At 35.6% G+C, this 26,832-nt stretch overlaps 1 protein-coding gene across 1 annotated transcript in view; it reads right to left on the minus strand.

Moving 5' to 3' along the window:
* Positions 1-26,832, minus strand: part of IQCK (IQ motif containing K) — a 172,902-nt gene that overhangs the window by 86,406 nt on the left and 59,664 nt on the right. The window contains exons 5-6 of the mRNA XM_044660353.1: positions 14,546-14,598; positions 14,327-14,404 (exon numbers count right to left, since the gene is read on the minus strand). Of these exons, the coding sequence (XP_044516288.1) occupies positions 14,327-14,404; positions 14,546-14,598 (131 nt within the window). The remainder of the gene's footprint in view (positions 1-14,326; positions 14,405-14,545; positions 14,599-26,832) is intronic.

Genomic DNA, 26,832 nt, shown 5'->3' on the forward strand with positions numbered 1-26,832 from the left:
GAAAACTGACAATTCCAAACCAAAAATACTTGCATGGTCATACAATTTCACAGTAATGCTGAGCATGTTTCCACAAAAATCATTTAGTGCCATCAATTCACTTTTGAACACTTTTGCTTGCATGTGTAAGTCATTTCCAAATGTAAATAAAGTAAACGCTAACTAGAAAAATCAATAGGATTAAAAAGGATGGGCTTTGATTTCTGAATAAAAGCATTATTGAGCCATCTGGTCTTGACTGATTTGTAATTTATTTAAATGTATTGACATCTCTGTGCATACAGCAGATGCTTAGTAAATGCTGAATCCAATGGTTTATGGTATTCTTTTTTTTCTTTGAACCTTTACCTTCCATCTTAGAATCAATACTATATATTTGTTCCACTGCAGAAGAGTGGTAAGGGCTATGCAATATGGGGGCTGAGGGAAGGGGAGAGTAGTTTAAATGACCCAGTGTCATATGGCTAGGAAGAGTCTGAGACCAAATTTGAAGCCAGAACCTCCCATCTCTAAGCCTGCTTCTCAATCCACTGAGCCACCTAGCTACCCTGCTTATGTATTCTGAGGAAGAAAGCTATAGCACACATAAATCAGAAAAGAATCCAAAAGATTAGATTAAATTTTCTCCATCTAGCTCTAGATCAGATTCCCAAAGTGGGAGCTAACGCCACCCGGTGTGTGCTGAAGCAATCCAGGACAGCGGTGATGGCCACAGGTGCATTTATCTTTCCTACTAATTGCTTTTAAATTTTTTAAAAAATTAATTTCCAGGGGCGCTAAGTAATATTTTTTCTGGAAAGAGGGCAGTAGGCCAAAAAAGTTTGGGGACCACTGCTCTAGATGAAGTAAAAGATTTCCATTCAAAATCTTACTTAACGAGAACACAGAAAAAAAAAAAATCTCCAAGAATCCTGACTCTATGCAATTTTGTAAACAGATAAGTAGCTGAAATTACTTCCTTCTAACAAGATAAGAATCCATAACTGGAAAAAATTCATCTTCTGCAACACTCCAATTCAATAATTAATTAATAAAACCTTACTCTTGTAAGCTTTTACAAAATTTTAATTTTTACATTTATACTTTGAATATTTATAATTAAAATGTTTATTCTGTATCATTTATTATTCACAAATAAAAATACCGCACAGCCATTACACTCATTCATGACTTGTTTTTCAATATAGTACCTCTAAGTTTGCTAGTGTGGTGGTATATTCTGAGCTATCTGAACCAAACATTTGCAGTAGGTAGATACTGGAGCCTATCTGAATTTGTTATTTCCGGGTAGCCTAATAACTGATCATTAAGATACTAGCACATAGCGGTCTTTCAGTTCCAGCTTTTTAGTGCATGCACAGTAGCTCCAGCAGAGAGAAGAGAGCAGCGATTAGAGATCTTAGTTATGAGGAAGTGATCTTCCCTTTTCCTTCTGCTAATCTCCACCCCTGGAGACTGTCAAGCAGTTATTACCCCAGTATCAAGCTGAATCATTCTCCTAAAGAGAGAACATAGTACCATTTTACCAAACCTATAATTGGAAATAGTTTCTGTATCCAGATAATAGTGTTTAGTAAAGAATGCACTGCATGCTCTATGAGCTCTCCACAGCCTTCAGGTAAGACATGCTTTGGATAACTTGACAGTGTGAATAAAAAGACATCTAGGCAGAACCATGAAGAGGGCAGAACAACTGAGGTTTTGCTGAATTTAGAAGACATTGGATTTAGAGGGCATTGGCAACGGCTTAATTAGCAAGAATAATTAGTTCAAATAGAAAGCTAACCGATAGAGGGCTGGAATGAACTCCTCCCCTGCCACATCTTCCTTCCCTCACTCCCCACAATCAGCTGCTGTGCTAAGGTTTCTGTCTCTCACTGACCACCTTCTCTCAATTGAGGACATATTCTGGGATGTTTGCCTTGGGGACAATAAATCCTAGTTACAGCTCAGTACATATATATCAGAACATTTCCCTTTCTTGGAACTGGTTAGTTTGTATTTCCTTTCACACTTGATGTAGGAAAATGTTAGTAGGACATTGTTACCCTTGTTACCGCTTTCAATAAAGCAAGAAATTGCAGAGTCTTTTTGAGAAATATTACTGTCTTTTGTGCTATAGAGACCAATCACACCTAATGTAGAGATGTTCGATCACATTCAAAAGCTCTTAAAAAAAAAAAAAAAAAAAAAAAAAAACCTTTACCTTCCATCTTAGAATAGTACTCTTCATTGGTTCCAAGGCAGACAAGTGGTAAAAGCTAAGCAATGGATGTTAAGTGACTTGCCTAGGGTCACACAGCTAGGAAGTATCTGATTCCTGGAGCTCTACCTACTGTGCTACCTAGCTGCTCCTTGAAATTATTTTTTGTTGTTGTTTATGAATATACCATTATTGACCCAAGGCAGCCAAAACCAAGTTTAAAGAAAATTTTCCCTGGAGCTGCTGGGGTAGGGGATATATAGAGCCAAGACACGTGAGAAAGAGACTCTGAACTCTTACTTTTCTTCTGGGTGGCCTAACTTCTCCCAGGACTGAACCCAGGCAAGACTGCATGGCTGAGTCCAGAGCAGATGGTCCCCTTAATGTACAGATAAAAGCATAGTGTCTTGGCCTCCTTGAGGCCAAAAGTGGTTACAACTGTTAAATTGCCATAATGCTTTCCAAGAAGATTCCAGTGGTCTACAATTCCCTCAACAGTATAGGAATGTACCTGTTTCTCTATAACTACCCCAATGAATTTTGTCACTGTTTACTGATTTAGAAGTCTTTAGTATTATTTTAGGATATTTTTTTGGTCATGCTGAAGGGAATTTTCTAGAACAAACATTATAAATTGATTCTTATTAGTTAAAGTTCCTACTGTGATATTGGAAATTTGGGGGTCCTTGAACTTATTTTGAGGTCCCTGGTCTAAACTTCCTGTGGACATTCAGATCTCTTACAAACTACATTTCCCATGATTCAATAGGCTTCCTGTCTTACTTGGTGATGTAAGCCAACGTAAACAGAAGCTTAAATATGGGATTGGTACTGTCTCTTTTCCTGCTGAGCAAGCTAGGTGGGCAGAAGTAATGGTGCAGCATTTCTTATCAGGCATGTGGCTTAATTATCAATATGGATTACAATAAAACCCTAATATTTTAAAATATATCCTTCTATATTAATTTTATTTGTTACAGTACTAACACCTTTAGTATCTTCTTCAGTTATGTGCAGATACAATTACATAGTGGGGGGAAATATCAACCAATCCTTCCTTTTATAGCATGAGTGGACTAGAAACTGTGGGTATCATACAAAGATCAATGGAAGGAAGTAGGGATAGTTAGCCTGGGGAAAAGAAGACTCAGAGGAGATGGTTGCAGAGAGATACAATGTGTTCTCTCCTTGATGCCAGAGGACAGAACTAAGAAGTATGGGTAGAAGTTGCAAAGAGATCATTTTAAGCTCCACAGAAGGAAAAAACTCAACAGCAATCAAAGCTACTCACAAGTAGAATGGGCTACTGTTCCCCTTTACTGAAAATATTTAATCAGAAATTAGGTGGCCACTTTTCAAGGTAGAGAAGATTCGTTTTCAGGTAAGTAGTATTGGACCAGTTGACTTATGAGATCTCTTGTAACAGAGGTTCTGTTATCCTATGATAACTATGACCATGACATATTCTATGATTTAGATATGGCCATGTATATAATAATGTCTCCAAAAATGTTTGGTGTTTTCTATCTCATTTTTAAAGTTTGCTTTTTTTTTTTTTTACCCTTGTACTTCGGTGTATTGTCTCATAGGTGGAAGATTGGTAAGGGTGGGCAATGGGGGCCAAGTGACTTGCCCAGGGTCACACAGCTGGGAAGTGGCTGAGGCCGGGTTTGAACCTAGGACCTCCTGTCTCTAGGCCTGACTCTCACTCCACTGAGCTACCCAGCTGCCCCTAAAGTTTGCTTTTTTAAAATAAATTTGTTTAGCTAAATTTTAGGGGTTAAATATGAAAAAAATAATGTCATTTCAAAAAAATGTTATTAGTTGTTATTTTATTTCAGGTAAGCCATTTACATGCATTGTTGAACAAAATTGGGTTATGAATAAATATACAAAGATCATAACAGCATTATCAAATACATAACTGGCACCAGTGTTATAAGCATATTAATGAACCTGGTAGTAAGGAGGAGTCATGGAAAAGAACTGTAGCCTGTGGCATTTTTCTTTTTACCAAACTAAAACTCTCAGAAGCGCCAAAATAGTGGTATTTACAAGAAACAGAAAATGGAACATTTTTACTCCTATTTTTTCAAAATCATTACCTTTGCATTTTAGCAAATTAGGTGGGAAAGTTAACAGTGCAGGTCCTTTGGCTAGTGCCAGCTTTTTTTGCAAGCAAAAGTTAAAGAGAATAAAGCTGGCCATATTAGGAACCTTTGCAAATACTACACTATGCTTTAATTCAATGACTAGAGATGGGCATGTTTTTGTGATAGTGTCTTCTATTATTGGGTATTCCACAAATGTTTGCCTTAAAAAAATCCTTTGAGGCACACCTTAATAAAATGAGCTGGGCAAGCCAATATTGTATAACTGTTTACACTATGAAGTATTTGAGATGGGACCACCTCCATGTGAGAATGAAAAGGAACTTTACATCTCATTGTATCATAATTCTCAAAACAGCCTGTTCCCTTTGTTTTAACTCAATATTCTATCTCCTACTTTTTTTCTAAATTTTTACCATTTACATGCAATAAATTTCCACACAAGTTTTTCTATGTTATCTGATTGAACTTATCTCCCTCCCTCCCTTCCCTTCCACCTCCTGGTGCTGGCAGGCCATTCAATCTGGGTTATACATGTATTATCTGCAAACATTTCCATATTGTTCATTTCTGCAAGCGAAAAATCTTTTTTTAAAACTCATACCTTCTATCTTAGAATCAATACAGTATATTGGTTCTACTGCAGAAGTGCAGGAAGGGTTAAGCAATGGAGGTTAAGTGACTTGTCCAGGGTCACACAGTTAGGAAGTGTCTGAGGCCAGATTTGAACCTAGGACTTCCCTTCTTTAGGCCTGGCTCTCAATCCATTGAGTCACCCAGCTGCCTCCTGAATAATCTTATAAAACCAAAACTCCAAAACATAAACCCAAACATAAAACATAAACAATTAAAAAATCACATACTTTCATCTGTGTTCCATCTCCAAGAGTTCTTTCTTTGGAGGTGGAGAGCATTCTTTGTCAGAATTCCCTCAGAATCTGTCTCCGACTTTTGTACATTCCCATGAACCCTCGCCCATGCCTGCAACATGTTCCTTGTCTTGGCCTTTTAGAATTCTTATCTTTCTCTCATGCCCTCTGAAGGCACCAGCTCCTTTCTGAAACTTTTCCAGATCCCACTACTTCTTGACGCTCTCTTCTCCCACAAATTACTCTATATTAAACTTATTTTTATATATCTTGCATCTTCCTAGAAGAATATGAGAATATTACAGCAGAAATACTCTCATTTTTGTCATGCCCAGGGACCAGCTCCCAGATGGCATTTACGAAATCTTTGTTGAGTGAATTGAATTTTTTAAAGGATGTTCATATTAAGACATCAAACATTCAGTCTCTTGGGTCTCTCTAAAAAACACAGACAGAAGTCTACACATAAACAACAATAGACCAATGTTCTGAATTTTTTCATCAATATTTTATGATAGGCTAATGTCTTACTCTGAAACTGTTTAATTATGGATTTTAAAGGAAAAAATCTTTAATATATATGGTTTTATTTGTGATACTGGGAGCCCAAAATATTTCCCTGCTGTCACAAAACTGAACACAATGATGTCATCCCTGTGATGAGTTTGTCCTATTACACAAAGTGTTGCTTTAATTTTTGCCTCAGTATTTTGCTCAAAAAATGCCTCTGAGTGATATGAAAGTCCTGCCTTACAGGTTTTTGTCTGACAAGCAGAGGACTTGGCTGGAAATCCATTTTACCATAAGTGATCTTTTCTTCTTTATTCTAAAACCCAGTTTTCATTTCACTGAAGTTCTTACTTTTTAACAATGTCTTTCATCAATCTTATCCCTTGGGATGTGAGATTAGAAAGCCAGCAGTAGACCTTTGAACTTTGTGCCTGTTTTTCTGCAAGTGAATCTGAGCAAATCTCAAGTCTATTGTTTTTGACCCATAAGAAAAACTAAATTTTACTCAGCCCAAAGATTACAAGCAATGGTTCCAAAACTTCTAATTAGTTGGTCCCATTTGAAGTACAAAATGATCTTGGAACTGGATTGTGCAGTTAGTAGCAGAGAATATAGAAGATATGAAGTAATTCTCTTTTGTTGTTGTTGTTGTTCAGCCATGTCTGACAGATTCTTTTGTCCTTTTCTTGGCAAAGACCACGGAGTGGTTTGCCATTTCCTTTTCCAGCTGATTTTACAGATGAGGAAACCAAGGCAAACAGGGTTAAGTAACTTGCCTAGGGTCACACAGCTAGTAAGTGTATGAAGCCAAAACTCCTGACTCCAGGCCAAGTACTCTATCCACTATACCATCTACCTGTCCAATAATTCTCTACCTACAATAAATATCATTAAATCCATGTCTATGTACAAGAAATAGAATCTAGGGAATAGAATATATCATTTAAAGGAAAATAAGTAAGTACCTAAAGAATTCATTACTCCATTTTATAACTGAAGGAATTGAGGCTCAGAGTGGTTTGCTCAACTGCCCAGTGGTTCCCCAAATAACCTACTACCTTTCTTACTAAACAATTCCTTCTCCAAAGATAAAGTAACAGTTTCAGGCATAACACCAATATCTTCCCTTGCTAGGAGAAAACCCCTCACTATTTCTTTTCCTTGGTGCCTTTCTTAACATGATAAATTATAATCTCCATCAATATGTCCAAGAGGTATCTCAAACTCAACACATCCAAAACAGAAGACTGACCTCTCCTCCTCACTTGCCTACTTCTGATGAGGACACCACAATCTTTTCTTAGCCAACTATGCAACCCCAGAGTCGTCCTTGATTCTTCTCTTCTCCAGCCATCACATACACTTGGTTGCCAAGTCTTGATAATTGTTCCAGCCTGATCTCCCATCTATTCCCTTTTCTCTATTGACAAACCTGCCACCCTGGTTTAGTCCCTCATCACTTCTCCTTGGACTATTACAACATCCTCCCTGTCTCCTATCTCTCCCTTTTCAAATCATCCTCCAGTAGCTGCCAAAGTAATATTCTTTTTAAAATAATTTAATATTTTGATATTCTGTACTAAACAGATGCTAATTAACAAGAGCATTTCCTCATACAAAAGAACAGCAGAAAGAAGATGGATTTTATAAGGAATTGCTAATCTCTATGAATATCTTATTCATAAGTTTATTCATAAACTTATTCAAAAATGCCTTTTTTAAAAGCATGTGATAAATTCTGCATTTGAATTTGAAGCTATCCTCCTTTCTTGTGTCCTACTCCAAACTTTCTTCTGTTCACTTCTGTTTTTCAAACGATTTATTTCTATCATTCTTCTCCTTTTCCTCCTAAAAGTTTTCCTTGACATTACAAAAAAATAAAAATAAAAACCCTTTCTTAGGTCAAGTAAGTCCAATTAAGTCAAATAAATCACATCTGAAAATGTATAGCTCATCCTGAATTTCATGTCCATCATCTCTACAAGGAGGTAGATAGGATGTTTTGTTGATCCTCTAGAGCTATGGATGCTCATTGCATTGATCATAATTCTTAAGCCTTTCAAAATTATTTTTCCTTACCATGTATTAGTCACTATATAAATTATTCTCCAATTTTGGTTGCTTTATTTTGTATCAGTTCATATGTCTTCCCAAGTTTTTCTGAATCCATTCTTCCTCATTTCTTCTGGTGCAATGATATTTCATTACATTCATGCTCCATTTTCAACCATTATTTTCCAGTACTTTGCTACAACAAAAAGTGTTGCTATAAACAACATTTTTTACAGAGGAGTGCTTTCTATTGTATTATAGTTTAGGAGTATTATCGCTAGGTCAAAGGATACATATAATTTGGTAACTTTTTAAGGAGAGTCCCAATTTGTTTTTCATAATGATTGGATAATTTCACAACTTCACCAGCTGGGTATAGGTGTGACTGTTCTCTTATCTCCAAAAATTGTCATTTTCCTCTTTTGTAATCAAAGTGGCATTATTAAAGCATAGATCTGCCCAAGCCGTAGGCTTGCTTGAGAAACAACAATGGGGTTTCTTCTTGCCTTTTGGATAAAATGTTAACTCCTATCTGGCTTTTAAAGTCCTTTGGAATCTGTCTCCAGGCTTAATACAAATTACATTCCTTCATATTCTTTACATTCTAGCCAAACTGGCCTACTTGCTTTTCCCTCTAAATGACTTTTGACCTACCTCTAAAGTATCTGCACAGGCTGTCCCTTGTGCCTGGCATATGTTCTCACCCCATCTACATTTCAAAGAACTTCTAGCTTTTTTAAAAAAATCTTTACCTTCTGTCTTAGTATTTCTAAGAGAAGAATGGCAAGGCCTAGGTAATCAGGGTTAAGTAATTAGCCCTGATTCACACAGCTAGGAAGTGTCTGAAGCCATATTTGAACCCAAGTCTACCCAACTCCAGACCTGGCTCTCTATATACTGTGCTACCTAGAAGCCTCAAATCTCCAGCTCTTTTCAAGGCTCACCTTAGGTGCCATTTCCTACCTGAGATCCTTTGATTCCCCTAGTAGCTAGTGTCTTCCTCCCAAGAATAATTTTGTATATATTTTGTATTTAATTTTCTATTAACACTTTTTTCTATTAGTAGACTGTAATCTCCTCAAAGGCAGGGACTATTTTTGTCCTTATATTCCCAATTCTTAGCACGGTTTGCTCATGATGGGCATTTAGTAAATGTTTGTTGAATTGAAATTTTAAGCCCTTTTATTTTATGATGAAAATGAAATTAAGAATATGTATATAATCCTAGGACAACTAGAAAGCAGTTTGCAGAAACTAGGCATAGGCCAATATTTTACACTATTCACTAAGCGATCAAAATGGATACATGATCTAGACATAAAAGGAGATATCATAAGCAAATTAAAAGAATAGGGAACATTTTACCTATCAGATTTATGGGTAAGAGAGGAATTGATGAGTCCACTTAGAGGTGGGAGAGCATTGTGAGATGTAAAATGGATAATTTTGAGAATATTAAGTTGAAAAGTTTTTGTACAAATAAAACAAATCCTGCCAAGGTTAGGAGGAAAACAGAAAATTGTGGAGAAATTTTTGTAGACAGACTCTCAGAGGTCTCATATCTAAAACAGAGAGAGAACTTAGTCAAATTTATGGAGAGAAGAGCTATCTCTCAATTGATAAATGGATAAAAAATATGAACAAACATTTCTTGTATGAAAAAAAATAAAACCATATATAGGTAAATGAAAAACTGCTCTAAATCACTACTGATTAGGGAAATACAGACCAAAACAATTTTGAGATATCATCTCACCCCCATCAAATTGGATAAAATTACAAAAAAGGCAAAACAGCAAATGTTGGAGAGTATGTGGAAAAGTTGGGACACTAACACTGTTGGTAGAATTGTAAACTGATTCAACCATTTTGGAAAGCAATTTGGAATAATGCCCAGAAAGTTATAAGACTATATACTCTACAACCCAGCAATACCTCTACTGAGACTGTCTCAAAGAGACCAGGGAAAAAGGAAAAGAACCTATATGTTACAAAATAGCAGCTCTCTTTGTAGTGTCAAAGAACTGGAAATCAAGAGGATGTCCATCAATTGGGAGAAAATTAAATAAATTTTGGCATGTGATTGTCACAGAATACTACTGTACTGTAAGGAAAAATAAGCAGATTTATTTTTTAACTTCAAAAGAACTACATGATACCTGTCAGATCTCTGGGAAAGGAAAGATTTTAAAACCAAGCAAGAGTTAGAGAAAACTACAAAATGTAAATTAAATGGTTTTGATTATATTAAGCTAAAAAGCTTTTGTACAAACAAAAACAATGTAGTCAAAATCAGAAGGGAAACAACAAATGGGGAAAAAATCTTTATAACAAAAAACTCTGACAGGGGTCTAATTACTCAAATATACAAGGAATTAAATCAATTGTATAAAAAAATCAAGCCATTCCCCAATTGATAAATGGGCAAGAGACATGAATAGGCAATTTTCAGGTAAAGAAATCAAAAGTATCAATAAGCACATGAGAAAGTGTTCTAAATCTCTAATAATTAGAGAAATGCAAAATCAAAACAACTCTGAGGTGTCACCTCACACCTAGCAGATTGGCTAAAATGAAAGAAGGGGAGAGTAATGAATGCTGGAGGGGATGTGGCAAAACTGGGACATTAATGCATTGCTGGTGGAGTTGTGAACTGACCCAACCATTCTGGCTGGCAATTTGGAACTATGCTCAAAGGGATATAAAAGAAGTCCTGCCCTTTGATCCAGCCATACCATTGTTGGGTTTGTACCCCAAAGAGATCATAGATAAACAGACTTGTACGAAAATATTTATAGATGCGCTTTTTGTGGTGGCAAAAAACTGGAAAATGAGGGCATCTTCAATTGGGGAATGGCTGAACAAATTGTGGTATATGTTGGTGATGGAATACTATTGTGCTAAAAAGAATAATAAGCTGGAGGAGTTCCAGGTGAACTGGAAAGACCTCCAGGAATTGATGCAGAGTGAAAGGAGCAGAGCCAGAAGAACACTGTACACAGAGACTGATATACTGTGGTAAAATCGAATGTAATGGGCTTCTGTACCAGCAACAATGCAATGACACAAGACAGCTCTGAGGGATTTATGGTAAAGAACGGTACCCACATTCAGAGGAAGGACTACAGGAGAGGAAACATATAAGAAAAACAAATGCTTGAACGCATGGGCTGAGGAGGACATGATTGGGGATGAGGACTCGAAACTACGACACCAATGCAACTAACAACAATTTGGAAATAGGTCTTGAACAAGGACACATGATAAAACCAGTGGAAATGTGCGTCGGCCATGGGTGGGGGGAGTGCAGGGGGTGAAGGGGAAAGTAGGAGCATGAATCATGTAACCATGTTAAAAATGAATATTAATAAATGATTAAAAATTTTTTAAAAAAGAACTACATGAGATGATGAAGAGTAAAATGAGTAAAACCAAGAGAACTTTATACACAGCTATAGACTTAATATTTAAAGAATAACTTGAAAATGTTCACCTCCAGAGAATAAACTGAGACATAGAAACATGAAGAGCATAATCTATATAATCTATCAATAAATATGTTTGCTAGTTGATGCCTTAATGGTACAGGCTGGGGAGGAAGAGACACTCAAAAATAATTTATATTAATTAAAAAAGAATATTTATAGAATTAAAATAAAAAATGAGGATTTTTAACATACTCCATTTGGGATATGGTGTGGTGACTTGCAAAAAACATCACTCTCTTCTGGTTTCTACAAAAAGGTAGAGAAACCCTTAGGATGTTGGAATAAATGACTGGTCAGGTTGTTACTGTTAGCTGACTTGTCTGGATATCTCTCCCTTCTAGACAGAGAGCAAATGGAATAGCTTGGAGGCAAAAGGATACAGAAGTCTGTACCAAATAGAGAACATCACTGGGTAAAGGTTTAGCATTTGACCAGGGCAGGGGTCGACAACGTATGGCTCTCAAGCCATATCTGGCTCTTTTGAGGGCCAGATATGGCTCTTTCTGCAGGAGCCATAAAGTCAATTATTTTTCAGGTGCTGTTACAGGAGCAGCACTGTGAGCACTGTATGGCTCTCACGAAATTACATTTTAAAAAATGTGGTATTTATGGCTCTCACGGCCAAAAAGGTTGCCGACCCCTGGACTAGGGCTTTGCTTAACCTAGTCACCCTCGATGTCCCTTCTGTTTACAAACCCCTGCCAGAGAGACAGAAATGACAGCCTAGGACTTGGCTTTACCTGGGTCTTAGAGAACTGTCTCTCTGAATAACCCTTCACCCACTAATCTCCCTTTTCTCTTCCTTATAAAGCAATCTGACTGCTTTGCTAAGGTTGATGAATATTTACTAACGAGGGTAATAAGAGCTAAGTTTGGGGAAAAGGTAAATAGGAGGACCCTAATTTGAAGATGTTGATCAGTTATTCAAGTTCTCTCAGCCTCCAGACTGGCTTGACCCTCCCTGTCTGTTCTGATTGTAATGGCTACCCTAGGCTACCTAAGGATAGTTTATAGTCTCTAGGTTTGCTGGAACAACAGAAATGATTCTTCAATTTGACCGAGTTATCTCTCAGGGTAATCCCTTTGAGATAACTGGCTGATGATACAATTTCCACAGGTTTTCTCAGTTCATGAATAGCAGGCTGATCAGAACGAATGACTTCTCTGAATGGCTCAGGAAAAATGGCTGTGGAGATATCACGTCTTTCTAGGAGTCTCAAAGGGAGCTCCTGCTCTGTCCAGAGTCCAAGACAAAACTCCCCCTCAGGGCTGTATTAGGGTTCTCCAACTGCCGCTGCCTCAAGATTCTAAATGACCTTTGGCCTTTGTCACTGTTCTCTTGCCTTCATGGCTTCCTTGTGTAAATCCCATTCTTCTTTTCCCTCCCATCTATCTACCAATCCTTCTCAATCTCCTTTGTTGGATCCTCTTGCTGATAATGTCCTCTAACCGTAGGTGTCCTTTAAGGTTCTATCCTGGGCCTTCCCCTCCTTCTCTACCACTTCACGTGATGATCTCATCAACCCCAAGGGATTTAATTACCTTCTCAATGCTGATGATTCTCAAATCTCAAATATTCTGCCCTAATTTCTCTGCTGACTTCTAATCTTGCATTTCCAGCTGCCTTCCAGACATCTCAAACTAGAAGTCCAACATATCCAAAATCAAACTTATCTTTCCCAAACCCTCCCCACTTCCTACATCTATTACTGGTGATAGCAACACCATCCTCTGAGTCCTTTAGGCTCACAACCAAGAGCCATCCTAGACTCCTCACTTCATTTCTCACCCCATCCCATATCCAAGCTGTTGCCAAGGCCAGTCAATTTTCCATTTGCAACATCTCTCAACTATGCCCCTTCTCTCCTCTCAAGTGCAGGTCCTTATCGCCTCAAATCCTGATAACTGCACTAGCCCGCTGGTGAGTCTGCCCACCTCAAAATCTCTCCCCACTCCAATCCATCCTCCATTCAGTCACCAAAGGAATTTTCCTAAAGAGAAGGTCTGACTAAACCATCTTTTTGTTCAACAAACTATATCACCTCCAGAATCAAACACAAAATCTTCTGTTTGGCATTCAAAGCCTGATTCATATCCTATCCCCCTCCTGCATTTCTAGTCTTCTTACATCTTACTCCCAGACACATATTCTTCAATCCAAAATGTCATAATTTAAATGAGTTTGACAAATATAAAATTTTAAAAATTATTGTGGTCAGCATTTATAAAAATTACTCTTAAGTCATGAGGTTGTTAGAAGCTTTAGTAGCTTTATTACTGCAAAGTAATAGTAAAGAGGGAAATGTAGGAAGGAGATAGAAAATATTGCCTAGCTAAATACCCTAACTCCTTACCCCAGACAGGGGAGGGAAGAAACACTCCCATTGGGCTGCTGAACAAAGGGGTAGGTGATGACAGAAAAGTCCTCAGGTGTGTGGGAGCAGCCCCCTCCAGCATGCATGCCATAGGTTCACCAATATGGACCTAGGCTATCCCACCTTTGTACACATTATACTTATTCCAAGTACTCTTCAATTCAATGATAACAGCCTCCTCGCCATTCCATGAACAAGACATTCCATCTCTTTGCTCACAGCATTTTCTCTGGATGTTCATGCCTGGAATGCTCTTCTTCATATCTACTTCCTGACTTCCTTATTTTCTTCAAGTCCCAACTAAAATTCCATATTCTAAAAGAGGCCTTTCCCAATCTATCTTAATTCAAATGCCTTCCCTCTATTAATTATTCATATTTATCTTGTATATAACTTGTTCATTCATATTTGTTTGCTTGTTGTCTCCCCCAATGGATTGTGAGCTCTTTAAGATCAAAAATTGTCTTTTGCTTCTCTTTGTATCCCCAATGCTTGGTACAGTACCTGGTACACAGGAGATACTGAAGAAATCCCTACTGATCAGAACAGAAATGTGCTTACACTTTATAAAATAAACTCAGAGAGGCAAAGAAACAAACACAATTTATTTGGGAACCTAAGTGAATTTTAGCAGCTATTTTGCTTAATTATAGTTGGCTTTAGCAAAACTTTACAATTAGGCATAAATGACTCAAAAAATACATCTGACAATACTTACCAAATCTTTAGCCGATTTGCCACAAATGGAATTGAGAAGAATTCTGTGAATGGCTCATCTATCCTCTTTGGATTCTGGCTAATCATTATGCCATAATATTTGGTTGAGATAAAAAACAAACAAACAAGGATTCATGTTAATAATTACAATTCACATTACAAATTAACATTGTAAAATATTATTAGGGATGCTAAATATTCAAAAGGATAAAGAACTTACTTGTATAACCACTCAGTCAGAAAATCACAGGCAATAAATTTTGTTTTTTTCCGCTGAAGAGAGAAGAGAGTTGCACATTATGTACCTATTGTGATTGATTACATGTCTATAAAGTGCAGAGGAAGAGAGACTAATTGATTGCTTTTGTTAGATGAAATATGCATGAGTGTCTACTTTAGTTTTGTAAGTACTAGTCAGCAGCAGAGCTTAAATGAAGTCAAAAAGAATGTTCAAGACCAATAGAGCTAGAGAGATCTAAGTAAAAAACGCTTCCTGAACAGAACTGGTATTTTTAAAAATTCAAGATATATAGCTTTTTACTAAGCAACCATGCTCAATTTTTTCCCAAAAAAAAAGATTTTTATAGAAAATCATGGATTTCTGAACAACATTTTAGGATAATTTAAATTCAGCAAACATTTATTTTGTTTGTTGATTCCTCCCTCCCCCCCCCCCCCATTATCAAGTATTTATTTTTTTCTCTCTTCCATTTCTTCCTTCAGTAGGGAAAAAAAAAAGAGAAAAACAAAATCCCTATAACAAACATGCATGGTCAAGCCAAACAAATTCTCATACAAGACATGTCCAAAAATGTCAGTCTTCTTGTGCATCATGAGCCTATCACCTCTCTGTCAGGAGGTAGGTAGGACTCTTCAGCATTAAGTCCTCTAGAACTATGGTTGATCATTGCTTTGATCAGTTCTTAAGTCTCTGAAAATGGTACATTTTTGCAAGATTGATGCTAAATCACAAAATTTTCTCTTTCTACTTCATTCTGTATCAGTTCATATAAATCTTACCAGGTTTCTCTGAAACCATCTCTTTCATCATTTCTTACATAACAATAGTATTCCGTTACATTCATAAACTATAATTTGTTCAGATGTTCCCCAAACAATTGGTAACTCCCTTGGTTTCCACTTCTTTGTCTCTACAAAAATTGCTGCTCTGTACATTTTTATACATAGAGGGCCTTTTCTTCTTTCTTTTACCTCTTTGGGTAGAGGCCTATAAATGGTATACCATTCATAATATTCTACCATTCCCCTTAGGTTTTACAAATAATTTGTATACAAAGCCTGTATTGCCTTTGACTTGCTATCTCTTTTCACTTGGCAAAGACAGCAAATGTTTGCTGACTAAGGTAGATGGTTTCTAGATTTGTTTGGCCTCTTCATTATGACTATTGCTTTATATTGGTTAAAATTTTGAAAAAAATGGTAATGAAGCCTGGTGTTGTTTATTTTTTTGTCTTTTTTCATTTCCCAATTTTTGGCAGTGATGGATTATTTAAAAAGAGCAGGCTGGATCTTTTTTCCAATTATTTCTGTTGCCTACTTCTCATCTTTCTCCTTCTAACTTGAAATCAATTTTGTCTTGTTTCACAAGTAGTTTATTATAATGGGACTCCCATATTAGTAACCCAAAATTCATAAGTATAGGAAGATTCTGGCAGCATAATATAGTAGAGAGAACACTGAAGTTAGAGTAGTGGATTTGGACTCAGAGAACCTGGTTTTAAATTTAGGTTCTGACACTTCATACTTGTATGACCTTAGGCAACTTGTTTAACATCTCTGAGATTCAGTTTCCTAATCTGCAGGTAAGATGACCTCTAAGTCTCTTCTAGCTATAAATCTCTAGTCCTATGATCTTATACCAAATAAATGGAGTTATCCAAAAAGGATGATGAAGAGAATATAAAAAGAGAGAAGAAATGCTTACTTTCTCTTCTTTATTAACTTTTTAATCAAAATTGTTTATATATGCATCATCTATATCCTTGAAAATATGAGGCAGTTATTGGTAGACTTTTTTTAAACCTCTACCTTCAGTCCTAGAATTGACACTAAGTATTACTTCCAAGGAAGAAACGTGATAAGGGCTAAGGAATTGGGGTTAAGTAACTTTCCCAGGGTCACACAGTTGGTAAGTGTCTAAGATTGGATTTGAACTCATCTCCAGGGCTGGCTCTATCCACTGTGCTACTTAGCTTTCCCTATTGGTAGACTTATGAATGCTTTTTTATAGCAGATCACCTCTTTAGCATCATGCAACTGGCATAAAGATGAAGAGAATACAAACACCACTGTAGTTGTAGTCTGTTTTTTTAAATTATTTGATTTGATAAAGCAAAATGTAATCTTAAAGGTTCCTTTCCACAAGTAAACACCCACATGGACACTAGAGACCAGTACTTGCTGGAGAGAAGGAAGCTATTACAACCAGAGAAGGCAGTGATGCCATTGCTTTCACAGTGATCCATACTTGGAATACCTATGAGGACAGGCAGACAGGGTAGACATCACTGTTCCTCCCATCTCCAAGCATGGGTAGCATGAGAAGCATACCAGCTTCTAGAGTAAAGAGAAAATGTACTCAAATAGGATCTGTGTCTAGGAGAGGAAACCAGAGATGGTGATCCTTAGTCTCATTCTTTGTCTTCCTTCTTCTACCTTCCCTTTTTCCATACCTGCTCTCTCAAAGGAAAGGCAAATTTGTTTTTCTAATCCTTGCCTTTTAAGTTTTGTTTACTATTTCGCCATTTGTTTCGAGAGAAACTGATTTCTCCAAGTCTATATTCACTGAAGTACTGGAAGCAGTGAAGTGGAGTATGGATAGAGTGCTGAGCCAGGAGTCAGGAAGGCATCATAGTTGTGTAATACTAGAAAAGTCAGTTCAACTCTGCCTGCCTTAGTTTCCTTAATTATAGAAAACTAATAATAGTAGCAACTCCCTCCCAGGGTTGTTGTGAGGATCAACTGAGACCATATTTGTAAAGCACTTAGTACAGTGCTTGACCTATAGAAGGCACTTAATAAATGCTTGTTCCTCTCCCCTTCTGATTTGTATGTGTCCCTGAAAGATTAAATATAAGCAAGAAAGAAGTGAGGTCAAGTAAGGTACAGAGGGAGCTAGACTGATCGATTCTATTACTGCTAAGAGGCATTCCTTGGCACAAAATTGGGACTTACAGCAAAAGAAAATTTTATTGATATGTATTTTTATAGCTTCCCACAAGTGGAACAAATATACCCACTGAGCCTGAGCCACTACTGCTGAGAGTAAATGAGTTGGTATAGCTTTCTGAGGCAGATACTAACTACTGTGCATAAATATCTCACATCAAAAGTGGCAATGCTGCAATATTAAACATATCCTCTGATAACCATAACATAATAAAAATCATAATTAAATAAGGACATTTGGATGAAATATTCAATGAAGACTAAATATTAAAGAATGTGTGGGTCAAAGAACAAATCATAAAAACAACAGAAATTTTCAATAAGAAATAGCAACAAGACAACATACCAAACTTTGGGATGCAGCCAAGGCAGTACATAGGATAAATTTTATTTACTCTAACACTTTCATCAATAGGATGGAAAAACAAATCAATAAATTGGGCAGAGGATTAAAAAAAATTAGAGAAGTAATAAATCAAAATATCCCAATTACAAGGGGCAACTGGGTGACTCAGTGGATTGAGAGCTAGGCCTAGAGTCAGAAGGTCCTAGGCTCAAATCTGGCCTCAGACACTTCCTAGCCTGGGCAAGTCACTTAACCCCCATTGCCTAACCCTCACTGTTCTTCTGCCGTATTGAAAAAAAAATATCTCATTTATAAGCAAAAACAGAAGTTTTGAAAATCAAAAAAATATCCAAAGAACAAGGAGCTACAAAATCACAATCATTATTTACAAAAAAAGGAAAATGCCTTCTACTAGACTCTTACAGTATGAGACAACTATGGTCCTGATACCTAAACCAGGGGGAAATAAAGCAGAGAGAAAAAACTAGAGGTCAGTATCTCCCGGGAATAGTATGATGCAATAATGTTGAATAAGATCTTAGCAATGATGATATGGGAATATATTTAAAAGATTTTAAACTATGACAAATTGGATTTATTCCAGCAAAACAGGGTTGGTTCTTGGGAAATTCATTAGCAAAATAGACCAATTTAATAACTAAGGCAATAAAGTCACAATTATATCAACAGTTGCAGAAAATGCCTTTGATAAAATACAATGTCCATTATGTTTTTAAAAAGTAAAAAGTAAAAGTAAATGGTCTTTCCTTATTATAGTAAATAATGTCTAGCTAAAATCAAGATCAAGCATTAATAATGATAGAAAATACTAGAGGTCTTTTCAGAAATATTAGAATTAATGGGAGAAATTCATCATAACCACTATTATTTGATTTGTTTCTAGAAGTATCAACTACAGCAATAAGACAAGAAAAAGCTTAGGCAAGAAGGAATAAAATTATCACTTTGGCAAATGATAAAATAGTTTACTTAGATAACACTATAAATCCAACTAAAATTATTGTAACAATTAATAGCTTCAATAAGGCTGCAGGATACAAAATAAATTTACATAAATCATCAGATTTTTTTGTACATTCCTAGCAAAACCCAACGAGAAAAAAATCCCCTTCTCAATAACTACAGAATGCATATTTAAAAGTCATCCTACCAAAACACACACAGGAATTATATGACTATAGCTATTAAAAAACAATACAAATAAGTGAAAACAGAAAGTAGAACCCAGAGAACAATTTCTACAATGATCACAATTTTATAAAAGAAAATAACTATGAAAGAATTAAAAATCCAATTTTATGAATAACTAAGACTCTAGAAGACTGATAAGAGAATCATGCTTCCCACCTCTTAGCAGAGAGGTTATGAACCATAGGTGAAGAACAGGACATGCACTTTTATATAAGAGGCTGCCAGGTGGCACAGTGGATAAGGGTCTGGACTTGAAGTCAAGAAGTTGTTGTTCAGTCAGTTCAGTCATGCCTAACTCTTTGTGACCCCATAGCAAAGATACTGGAGTGGTTTGCCATTTCCTTTACCAACTCATTTGACAGACGAGGAAACCCATTCAAACTGGATTAAGTGATTTGTCCAGGTTTGCACAGCTTGTTAGTGTCTGAGGCCAAAGTTGAACTCAGTAAGATGAGTCTTCCTGACACCAAACCCTGCACTCTACCCACTGTGCAATCTAAAAGTCATGAAGACCTGAATGCAAATCCAGACTTAGACATTTACTAGTTTTATGACCTTCAGCCAGTTAGTTAATCTCTGTTTTCCTCAATTTCCTCCTCTGTAAAAATAGGAATAAAATTAAATAGTATCTACCTCCCAGGGTTTTTGTGAGGCTATAATTTGATAATATTCATAAGGTACTAACTATGATACAAAGCACAGAATAGGTGCTCAGTAAATGCTTGCTAAATCTAGAAACTAAAATTATGTGATCAGTATGTGAATTTGTTCTCCATTTTGATACTTATTTGTTACAAAGACAGGCTTGATGGGAGGGGAGTCATGAAAGGGACACAAAGTAAGAGAAAAGAAAGAAAATTTCAATGAAATATTTTTAAATAAAAAAAGGAAGGGAGAAGGAAAGTCAAAAGTATACACAGATAAACAGAGCACTGCTAGTACTATCCTGTTATATTTAATATATACATTAAGAACAAGATAATATTAATTAGCTAAATTAGTTTAATATTCCACAGTTTTGTAAATAATCATCTTTTTCTTTTTTGTAAATGGAAACATTCATATTTATTAGTTTCTCAAGTTCATAATTTTAAAAAATAAAGGAAAAAAGTCTACACTTGCTGCCTTCACTTCTCTAACATCTACTTTTCAACTCTTTGTCATTTGATTTCTGTCCCACCCACTCTACTGATACTGCCTCTCAAAGGCTATTTACCAGGTTTTTTAAAATTACTAAATCTGATATCTCTTCTCAATCTTCATCCTTATTAATTAATCTTCAGTTTGACATACCCTCTCCCTCCATCCCTCAGTAAGTCAATAAACATCTATTAAGCACCTCATATGTGACACTATTTTCATCTGAATTATTTTCTATACATCTGACTATATCTTCCCTTCTCAGTCTCTTATGGTGGTTCATCATGTGTCTACTACCACCTCAATCATGGAGATCCTTTAAGGGCTCTGTCTTTGGTTCTCTTCTTTCTTTATACTTTCTCCTATTGACTTTTCTCTTTCCTTCACTCCTTACAACCAATCAGTTTTCAAATGCTATCATTTATCCCTTTCAACTCATATGACCACCACCCTAGTTATGCTCTCCTCTTACCTAAATCAACTTCCAGGGGGTCGGTTTCTTCTCTTTCTCTCTCTTCTTCACTCTCTCTCTCCCTTTCTTCCCCTCCTTCCCTCTCTTCCTTCCTCCTTCCATTATCCTTTCTCCCTCCTTTCTTTTCCCTTCCTCCTTTTTCTCTCTCCCTCCCCATCTCTCTCTCTCTCTCTCTCTCTATATATATATATATATATATGTGTGTATGCGTGTGTGTGTATCTTAATAACAGTCATAATTTGCTTTTAATCTATCTTCCTAGCCTTGTTTCACATTATTCCTCTACACACACATACACACACACACCATTCCAGAAAAATAAAACTACTTGATATTCCCCATATGTGTCCCCTATGATATAACAGACCCACTCTTCTCCTCCCTCTTTATGCAGCCTTATCTTCCTTTAAATACCAGTTCAGCAAGATGATTTCAGAAAGTGTTGGAAATTTTTTCATGAACTGATGCATAATGAAATAATCAGAACCAGAATAATATTTTACACAGTAACAGCAATATTGTGGAATGATCAGCTGTGATAGACTTAGCTTACTCTCAGCAATTCAAAGATCCAGGACAATTCTGAGGGACTTAAGACAAAGATTACTTTCCACCTCCAAAGAAAGAACTGTTGGAGTCAGAATGCAGATCAAAGCATGCAATTTTTCACTTTAGTTTATGTTTTTGTTTTGGGGTTTTGGTTTTATATGATTATTCTCTTATAGAAGTTATGAATATGGAAATGTGTTTTGCATGATAATACATGTATAACCCAGATTGAATTGCTTGCCACCTCCAGGATAGGGGAGGGAATTGAGGGAGGGAGATAATTTGAATTATACAATCTTGGAAAACTTATGTGGAAATTTATTACATGTAGTTGATAAAATATCTTCATAATAAAAAAATAAATTCCAGTTCAGATGCCACTTTGTTCAAATGGCTTATTCTCTCAGCTAAAGGTGTTCTCATCTTCCTCAAATATTCCCAGAGCATTCCCTCCTTTGCCCACATCATTCACCTCTCTTGTACTACAATTATCTGTGTAGATACAGTATTACATAGACAAGTATATTCCATGTTTTGGACTCCCGGTATCTTCAAAGTACCTTAAATATGGTTGGCACTTAATAAACATTCATTGAATTTAACTAAATTGTCAAAAGCTTTTGGGGGTGGGGATGGAATTGAAATGCTGTTTATCACAAAATCAAAAAACATTGCACTGGATTTCAAGATCAAAAGTCACTTCAAAGTTACATTATTAGTAAAAATAAGAAAACACTTGTACAGTATGAAAATATATGGCCAGTATAAATGGCTTCACCATAATTAAAACAAACCAACAATTGTATGTTCAATGAAAGTATCTCTTTCTTCTCACAGAAGAAGCACTGTTCCTGTTGGCATTTATAGCAACATGTCGTAGTAAAGATTCATGCTCCACAGAGAGCAGAGTGTCTGTTAATCTATTATACATGCTTTTAAAATAGTTAAATCATCTTACATATGAATGCCATGCAGGCAGATTAAATCACTTTAGATGCAAAGAAATAAAATGGAAGAAATTCTGTTGTCCTTCCGTTCTGGATAAGTTTAGACGTGTTATGCATACTTAGGCTTGCAGAAACAGTGAGGATATTGTTCAGTTGTTGTTTAGCTTAAAAATTATCTGCTGGGTAGCTGCAAGAGAGAAAGGAAAACAAATAAGCAGGGAAGAGAAAAAGAAATGAGAGAATCGGTAGAGAAGGAAAGAGAAAGTTATTAAGGCAGTGCACTTTAATTGTTTATATAACTTGCACAAATATACAGCAATCAGGATCAATAGAGAAGATGCCTACAACCGAGTCCTAAAGACAAAGAGTAGACTCTGATGAAATACATTAGAACAAGGGAATATAAATCAAAGATGAAAAACAAAGAACTAGAAACAAAGAACACTGGTATGTTAAAGAAGGAAAAGAGCAATATTAGAAATCAAGAATATAAATAATTAATAGGAACATTAAGGGGTGCCAATTCAGTCACCATTTGGAATCAAAATATGGATTTTTCTGTTGGACATGGAGAGAAGAGATAAATGAATAAATGACTCAAGAACAGTGACGACAACAACAACAAAAAAAAAAAAACCCTAGAAACTAACTAATATAATTCCATCCCAGAAAAGAGAGGCAAGAAGCAAAGGTTATAAACTATTCTGAGGGGGAGAAGGAATTCCACTGTAGACTCAGTTGAAAAAATAACTAAATGACTGAATCATAAATATTGTCACAGTAAAAAGCATAAATGTTAAGTTCAAAGATTCCCCTAAATACTTAGGGTAATTGAAATGATCTACTTTATCTTTCATGATATTCTCCACCTATTGTTTGGATAGGAATGCTTCTTAAAGTATCACCACTTCCCTCTAATTTTGTTTATTATGTTGGTCTCCTGTAATTAGGAAGAATACCCATTTGGTATCTCAGTACCGTTAGCTCAAAAATATCAATATTGACATTTTTACCATTAAATAAAACCAGAAGGAAGAAAGAGATTGCAATTAAATGGAAGAATAGTTTGCAGAGATTCCTTGGGGAGACAACAAAAGAAGTTAGCAAAGACAAATTTGTTGTATTCACCAAAGCTGTAAAAAATACTATTTCATGGGATATTTGGTTATCATTCATTAATGAAAAGCATATGCACAAAGCCCAACATTAAAACAATTGCAACATTTTCACCAACATTGATTTCTGAGGATGATCAAGTATCAGAGAGATACTATAAAGAATTTGATGGAGCTGACTAGGTGGCATAGAGGAGAGAGCTCCAAACTTGGAGTCAGAAAGATCTGAGTTCAAATACTGCCTCAGACATTTGCTAGCTGTTTGAACCTGGGCAAGATATTTCATTTTTTGTGCCTCAGTTTCCTTACCTATAAAATGAGGATATTAGATTCAATGATTTGTAAAGTTCCTTCCAGCTCTAAATCAATGATCTCAGAAGACAATCCAAATCAAAACAACATACACTCTGTAATTTGATGATTTCAATGAAAATATGAGATATGAAGATATGAAGAAATATATGAAAAAGTATTATTCAAAAAGGAAAAATATCAGAGATGCCAAAGTCTTATATGTTACATAGAAATCTCATACCTCTATGTTATGAATATGTTCTTCAAAAAAAATTGTTAGTCATTAGGTGACCAAATAATACCATAAAGGATGATACTAACATTTTAATATACAAGAAAAGACTTTTTATGCATTTTAGAGTTATCCTTGAGTCAGTTCTCTGTGCCGAGTGAGACTATACTCATCAGAGCTAAGATAAGAATTCATAATAGATACAGATAAAGTATTATGAAAAAAGTTATGAATTTAGTTTTTAAAGATTTAATCCTGAATTATTGAAACAATTTATTGCAATTCAAAAATAATGGACAATAGAACTTACACTCTATTTTCATCTGTATGTTAAACCACTAGAAATTGTTGTCTAAAAGATGAAAGTGCATTAGTCAGCAACTATTTGTCTCAGTTTACAAATGGAGAAAAATGACTGCTAATAAATAGTAAGACCAAGTCAGATTATGTTTGTCTGTAAACGCCTTTAAAAAAGGTTGATGAACAAATAAGAGCAAAGTTTCCTAAAGCAAAGAGAAGCAGTAGAAGGCAAAGTGAGCATAAAGAAAACTTGGCTATCTAGCCAACTAAGCAAAGTCATTTTATGAGCATTTAAGTATGAAAGTGAAAAGAATGCTACAAACAATAAAAATGGAAATATCTGCAAAGCTATTTTCACCAACTGTTTTCTGCAATAAGGGTAGTGCACCATCACAGTTCTTGAGATGCTTATATCATTGCTTGATCATTTCAGTTGTGTCCGGCTCTTCGTGACCCCATTTGGGGTTTCCTTGGCAAAGATACTGGAATGATTTGCCACTTCCTTCTCCAGCTCATTTGACAAATAAGCAACTGCGGCAAACAGGATTATATGACTTGCTCAGGGTCCCACAGATAGTAAGGATCTGAGGCTGGATTTAAACTCAGAAAGATGAGTCTTCCTGATTCCTGGCCTGGCACTCAATTCACTGTGCCACCTAGCTGCCCTAATAGAAAAGACAGAATAGTATTAAAGAGAACAAAGCAGCTAGATTGTACCAAGTAGATACAAAGGAGATTCATACTTGAGGTGATATATTAGACCACTGAGGAACTGATCTTAAGATATTAGAGGAAAAGATACCAGGCATTAAGAAAAATTCACACTTTATTAACAAAAAAGGTGAGTGGATATATATCTATTTTCCCATCTATTAAAAAAATTTTTATGTGGTTCATCTGTACATGAACTGAAGGCATACTTGAAGGAGTATAATGAAGGAGTCATGTAGACCTGAGTTCAAATTTGGCATCAGACACTGGCATCAGACACTTACTAGCTATGTGAACCTGGCAAAATCAGTCACCAATGTGTGCCAGTTTTCTCATGTCAGTTACCTGCCTGCTTCAGTTTCCTCATCTATAAAATGGGGTAACAAAAGCACTTACTTCCCAATGCTGTTGGTGATGATAAAATGAAATAATATTTGTAAAGCATATACAAATCTTAAAGCATTATTTAAGTTAGCTATTATTATTTTATTTAACAATGAATCATATTTTTGTCATCTCATAGCTACCTGAAAGATGCAGAAAATACAAGATCTTATTAGTCCTAATTTTTGGTTGACTACCAAAAAATTTTAAAAATATTTGATTTGGCAAAATAAAATGTCACCTTTTAGGCTCTTTTACAGTAGCAAGGTAACTCTCATGCATTCTTTAAACAAGGTTACCAAAACCCTACATGGTTCCAAGAGCAGAGTCCCATTTTCTGGTGAGGAGGGGGTGGAAAGAAGTTCCTAAATAGAGACGAGTAGAAAGAGAATGGAATATAGATGAATGGAAAGTGCTATGAAAGCCTAGGTCTGGGCAAGATAAGGAGGGAATTCCAAAATCAATGAGATAACAGATCCATTTGAGTATCATTTGAACCATTTGGAATTTATTGCAGTATAGACCAATTTTCTACCAAGCTGCTTTCTAGTTTTCCCAGAAGTTCTAGTCAAATACTGGGTCTTTCCCTAAGTAGGGTTCTTGATATTATTATCAAACAGTGGACTACTTAAATATGTATGATTTTTCTTTATTCATTCCATTCCAATGATATACTTTCCTATTTATTTTATTTTTTGTCAGTTTTCCTGATTACTACTTCATTATATAGCATTTGATATGTGCTATTTTCACCTTCAGTCCCATTTTTTCCATTGATTTTCCCATGACATTCCCATTATTTCCTATGAGATTCTAGACGAAGTATTCTTAAAGTTTGTGCATAGATTTTAGGGAGCCTATGGATTGGTTTTTTAAAAAATATTTTGATAACCATATTTCAATGTAATTGACTTCTTAGTAGTACAATGTATATTACTCTATGCATTATAAAACTTTTTAAAAGAAGAGATCCATAGGTTTCATCAGATTGTCAAAGGATTCCAAGAAACAAAAAAGACTGTTCTAAGCCTGTTGTTCCTCTGAATGAATTTTTTAGTATCTTACTTATCTAGTTCTAGAAAGGTATCCCTTGATGGTATAGCTCCAAATCTATGAAGTCATTTAAGTAGTATCATTTTTTATTATCTTGGTATGGTCCAACCATGAAAAATTAATATTCTTCCAATTATTTGAGGCTTTCTCAATTTATAGAAAGAGTATTTTGAAATAATATTTCAATATACTTTTACTGCATCATGGTAGACTGATCTCCAGCTTGTCTGTGTATTCTGTAGGTATTTTTAAATAGAATTTCTCCTATCATTTCTATCTTTATTGTTTCTATGTAGAAATTCTGGTGACTTCTGTAAATTTGCTTTATATTTTGCTTCTTTCCTGGGACTATTAATCTTCTCAATTAATTTACTTCCTAATTCTCGGGAGCTTTCCAAGAAATCGTTACATCTGCAAATAAGAATAATTTTGACTCCATTTGACCAGTATTTATGTCTTTAATGTCTTCATCTTGTTAGTTCCAATTATATTATCAATAGCAATATATCAAATATTATGAAGAAGTGGCACCCTTTGATCCAACATCTAATTAGAAAATATCT

Source organism: Gracilinanus agilis, chromosome 1 (assembly GCF_016433145.1).
Source record: "Gracilinanus agilis isolate LMUSP501 chromosome 1, AgileGrace, whole genome shotgun sequence".
NCBI classification, from domain to species: domain Eukaryota; kingdom Metazoa; phylum Chordata; class Mammalia; order Didelphimorphia; family Didelphidae; genus Gracilinanus; species Gracilinanus agilis.